The 6000-nt window shown below is 32.5% G+C and overlaps 1 protein-coding gene across 1 annotated transcript; it reads left to right on the top strand.

Annotated features, from left to right (window-relative positions):
• Positions 1-232: 232 nt before the first annotated feature.
• On the top strand, positions 233-2162 carry TRIADDRAFT_64084 (expressed hypothetical protein; the record flags this gene model as incomplete). Its single annotated transcript, XM_002114345.1, has 1 exon — positions 233-2162. The coding sequence occupies one exon, from the start codon at positions 233-235 to the stop codon at positions 1049-1051; it is 819 nt and encodes a 272-aa protein (XP_002114381.1). The 3' UTR covers positions 1052-2162.
• Positions 2163-6000: the final 3838 nt, after the last annotated feature.

The following is a 6000-nucleotide window of genomic DNA, read 5'->3' as shown; positions in this document are numbered from 1 at the left end:
ATCTAAGTACACGAATGTTCTATTGGATTTACTGCTTGAACACACTGGTACAGTACTAGCTTTATTTCGAGGTTTGTACGTTTACAGTATACCTGTTATCGTCGATAGAAGATAGATAGATAGACTTGTACTACTATTGATGACTCATTTTATTGCACCTATGTGGCTAGAGATGTTTAGATCGTGAACTTTCTAACCGCAAATTTAACTTTATAGAAATTTTCTTCTTATTATGGATCATTGGACTGCAAGTGACTCCTTGTATTCTGACGAAAACGTTATGTATAGCAACGACTTCAGTTTCGGAGGTGGCGCTACCGACAAAGGCAAAATGCAGTTGAACCTAGAAAGTTTGCCTAAAAAGAAAAGTGCCGCTTTACTCAAAAGTAATAACGAATGTACGCTAACTACACCTGATTTAAACATGCTGCAATTGGCATCACCAGAACTGGAACGTTTAATCATCGAGCAACATGGCGCCATAACTACTCCTACGCCCTCTGGTTGCTTTTTAAATGGGGATTTATGTAAGCATGGAACGCGAAATGATTACGCCCAAAGATTAGCCACTGCCTATGACGCCGAGAAAAAAAGCCTCAGTGAAGCACAGGTTGTGGTACCCTTAACTCGTACTAGCGGTATATCTACCCAACATGCTATCAACTCGACTCCCATGATAGCGGTTACCCAAAGCTCCAACACTTTTGCCAATAATAATTACGCTATCAACATGTTACCCAATTCTTCCGTAAAAGATGAAAAATCCCAGATTGTACCGGTCGCTTCCAATGCGTTACCGCAAATTGATTTAGAAGAACAGGAATGGGTTAAAAAAGAGAGAAAAAGAGAAAGAAATCGACTGGCTGCTTCACGCTGTCGTAAACGAAAGCTAGAAAAAGAGAAAGATCTTCAAGATAGGGTCAAAGAATTGAAATGCGAAAATAATAAGTTAACTTCTACTGTCGAAACCTTACGAAAAGAAATTTGTGCCATAAAAGAACAAATTTTACAACACGTCGGTGCTGGTTGCCATATTTCACTGCCACAATAATAGATTACCGAAGCGTTCACAAGTTTTATGCCATTCCATACTACGGTATACTGTATGGATAGGAACCAAACTGGTAACATTTGAATCTCAGTTTCGTGTTACACGAATAGAGATAGTACTAATTGAAAAATATATTCACGCTACTGGACTACTTGGTTTGGATGTGGTACTGAAGATTGCACATAAGAACTATCCCTCCATAAACGTTGCGGAACGCACCACTTTTATCCACTATATTTATATTGGTTAAGAAGATCCAGGATACTGATTAATTCCGTACTCTTATTTTGTAAATATTTTTGATTTATTCGATGATAAACTTATAAAATAGGCTCTTTTGCCCATTATACGTTTGTAATAATTAATGTATGACGCCGTTCACAAAGAATAATGATTGATCAGTATCTTGGCATACGATTATCCTACAGCATATGAATTCAGCATTAATAAACATGAAATTCGAATTTTATTAATCCCGATTCCACGAGTATATTTAGCTAGTATCATGTAAAGCAGTGAGTACTATTTTTTTTTCTTTGCTTTTAACTGCTATCGATCTTATTTTTTAGCCACACTACTTTTACTCCAGTTGACATACCGATTAAATTTAAGATGGATATGTTTAAATTAAGGGCAAAGAGTCCTTTGGAAGTTCTTGTACTGCACTCGGTCTAATCCAGTGGTAATAACAACTATAAATTGCTATACTTGTTACCAAATTATTTATTGCAGTAATCATTATTTACAAGTAGCGCCGATGCGGAACTTTGTTGATAACACAAAAAGATGGAGTTTTTATGTATTTGTTGTCTACTTGCCAGTGCAGTACACTATATTATGGACATTATACGAATATAACTTAACGTTTTCACCCGATAGAAAATATATTAACTGCAAATGTCAACTAAATGATCTTTTATTTTCGCCTTATTAACATTTTGTACTATAATATCTCACCCGAATTGTAACAGCTACTGGAAGTACTGTAATATTAATAATATCAATCTTATCTTTAAAATAGCAATATAATGTAATAACAGTACGGTATTAAACGATATATACTGTATATGTTTTCAGCCAATCGTTTAACCCGGAAAGCTGACCAATAAAGTATAAGTATTTCGATATATAAAAGAGGTTCTAATGTGTCTATTTTGATAAGAACATACAGTAATTTTACAGACAGTGAATACTGTTGGAAAATATCCTCAAAGCTATTCACTGGTAACCGGAACTACTCAACCCTTGTTTTCCTCCAATCCACATCCTGACAGTAAACGGCAATAATCAGACCGGATTTAAACGATTACGTTTATGAGTTCAAAATCTTGTTACTTCGTATATATATGCGCATAGTAAATCGAATTGATTCATCTTCAGTTATCACTGACTAGTTCAATTAAAATGTCTATCCAGCTGGATTCAAATTCGTAGTGTTACTCGTACTGATCGTATACAACTTGCAAATTTAAGCACTACAAGTCACTTGCTATCCTAAACTTTACAGGTTAATCTAAAATCATTTTATACTCTGTATGAATATGCGCCATAGAGACCTTGTTTAATTAAATTAAACCTATGCAATGTCTTGAACGAAAGAAGATTTGGCCAATATAAAGTATCAGTAAAATAAATTTGTCAGTAGCTTACAACTGATAGGAGAAAAACTTGACTTGCGATATCCGTGAAGGTGCATGCAGCTAGAGGTTTTATCGTGTTAGACAAAAATACGTCACTTTGGTCACGGGATAATTTTCCACACTATTATTTTTTTGGCTGTAGTATCACACGTTCAGTATCATTTAGCTAAAAATTCGAAGCGAATTTTAATTTACATTGTACAGTACAGTACTGTACAGTAGATAACCAATCACTCTTTGATGAGTGACTTAGATAATCTTTTGATATGATGAGCAAATAATTGAGATAAATCTGTGTATCATTGTTTCATGATACCGTGAAATCTTTTACTGTAGAGATAAACGATTTTCTCGGAACCATTCGATGTCGGACTATCCACATTTTACATAATCTCCTGAAAGTGATATGAATTTTTATCCAGGAGAAAGATTGCTAATTAAGAACAGGTTACTACTGAATTCAGACTTTTACTGAGTTAACGCGCAGGAGATGGGTAAGGAAGAGGATTTAAAATCTACTCAAAATCAACTTATATTTAGGGGCTCTTATAGTATCCCTATTTCGTGAAGCAATTCTTGGATTAGGAATGCATTCGTATCGATTTTTGGAGGCAAAGATTAAAAATATTCCTTGAATAAAAGTGGATCATATGACATCTGAAAATTCTCTCTTTACTAGGTAAGCTGATTGAGCCATGTACGACTCTGCATTCATTGTATCATCTGTGTGACTTACGTCGTATACCATATACGTACAAAGCCGTGCTGTTGATTATTTAAAATTGCATCGTAGTTGCTTTATACTTTATACAGAATATACGGGTTATATTTTCTTGACCTCACCGATCACTGCAACATTAGCATCACTTTTTGAATGATGAGAAAAGCCCTAGGCAAAGATAAATCGTGATGCCATATGTTTGTATTTGCAAATCACACACATACGTCCTTGATCGACTTCCTTGTTAACAGCTGAAGCAAACTTTCCTCCAATACATTGTAACTAAATTAATAGTTCAAAATATACACTAGGTGACCTTGATGAGAATTACGTCATCATGTCTTATTGTATAGACAAAAGTAGATCTTTACCTTTGCTATATTAATAACATCCATTAGTGGACTATGATTAAATTGAAGCATTTGCAACTGTGGTGAATATCTTCATTCAAGTCCTACTGAATTACATTGCAGGTGTACTTATATAACAGATTCATCTCATAATACCTTCCCAACATAAATAAGTTAGATAAAATGCAAAGGTCTAAAGTTAAATAAATTTTCAGTCGCAGGAAGGAACCACATATTGTCATTTAAATTTCAACATTTACAGTAATCTTTATTTACTAAAAGCTATCAGTAAAAGGTCATGATAGTTACAGCCTGAAGCATCATAAATTATGTCTGGCTGTTTCTTTGATTAGATTAAATTACTACAATATGTAGTTACTCTGTAAACGATTGCGATGGATGGTCATTGGTCACGGAAGTAAAGTTTTAAAAAATTTTCCAAGGCTTAATATTATATTTTTTACAGGCATTCTATTTGAATTTGAGATAATACAATTTTCATCAACCGTACATTTTGATGCGCACAATATTGTACGAGAAGTAGTCTAAATATAGAAAATTTAATATAAATTATGATCGTTTACTTATTTATTTATTAGCGTAAATGTAATAAATAAGTAAGTACCTGTACAATATCAGCTACTCCTAATTAATTTCATAATCTACGTAATATATTATTATTATTTATAATCTGACTCGACCTGCAACTGAAATCACTCTTCCATTTTGATTAATAGAGACAAGTCCGGACACAATTTGCCGCGAATTATCGCTTTTGAAGTAAAAACTGAATACTTGATTATATTAATTAAACAATATAATGAATGATTATTACGTCAACAAAATTGTCGAATTTATCAAAAATTCACTGTCTTCTTGTTTACTTGCCACTAAATAAATTTTTATAGCTGTTATAGTCTTAGTTAATGATTACAATTTCCAAATATTGTAAGATGAACATTCTTTTATCTCCTTAATGTCACTAGATACCACATACCATCACTATCCTTAAAGCTTGAAAAAAGCTACAGAGCAACTCACTCTTCAATAAAAACTTCTAAAACCTTTGTCTTTTGATTAACTATTGCTTCACTAGCTGGTTATCAAGACGGCACAAACTGGATATTTACACAAAACAATTACAATTAAGACCAAAAATGTTTACTTGAATAGAGAATCTCGTTTTAGGGGTCACAAACATCGTATTACATTTGCTTTGAATATAAAACTCGTGTTATTTATTAGATGTTTGTTACAATTACAAATATAGATTTACAGCGTTTAGGCGTTATAGGGCTAAATGAAAGGAGGCTTATGGTTTTTGTTATTTCCTGAATGTCTATTTATTTATCCATCTTGCCTTTTTTTTATTTATTATTACAAGGTGACTTTATATACGTAATTGCGTGTTACCACTGTAGATACGATTTCATCGTCTAATAAATGATTTACTATGTACAGTTAAGAATGATGTAGTATAAGCAAATGAATTACAAATATTTCATTAAAACTCATATTGGGGCTAGACTAAACATTATTCACCTGATTTTCTGTGGAGTATCATAATTTTCGTACGCCTCCGATAATTATTATGGATCTTTCAGGAAAGGATAACAAGACGATTGCTATGCAATGATTATGACTAACTGCTAGCATAATAAGTATAAATGAATTAAAAAATCCAATTCTAAAGATAATCGATACCTAACTGGAGGTAACATTCTGAAATAAATATGTATAATCTATAACATGCATACTCAAACAGCTATCATATAAAGCCATTATTATGATCTATTAGGTATATACTATGTATAAATATTCATATTCAATTATATTATATATTGTACATATGCGCTAATCTATCATGATATTATTCAATTTATCAGAAATTACGTAAAGCTCTATTCCCAAGGTTATGTTTATGATTTAAAACATATGTGTAGCACGTGCTGTTATCCAATTGATAATAACCAGAGCAGGTGGGTATCATTTATTATGTAACGAAGGATATAATAGGTATTTATCGTCTGAATTTGAAAAGCCTTATATTCCTTTTCTGTGCTTTACTCTGCCATTATCCATTTTCTAATAGGAAAATAATCAGGTTCTTGTACCGTATAATGTTCAAGAGTATATCCAAGAAATAGCTCATTTAATTTAAGTATTCACTGGATATTAGATAAAGCATATACCATATACTCTGCTTTTGTTGTTATTTTATAATATTTTACTACGCTT

Source organism: Trichoplax adhaerens, genomic scaffold (genome assembly GCF_000150275.1).
Source record: "Trichoplax adhaerens TRIADscaffold_7 genomic scaffold, whole genome shotgun sequence".
Taxonomy (NCBI): Eukaryota; Metazoa; Placozoa; class Uniplacotomia; order Trichoplacea; family Trichoplacidae; genus Trichoplax; species Trichoplax adhaerens.
The sequence above is the reverse complement of the archived record's forward strand: the minus strand, read 5'-3'. Positions and strand labels throughout refer to the sequence as shown.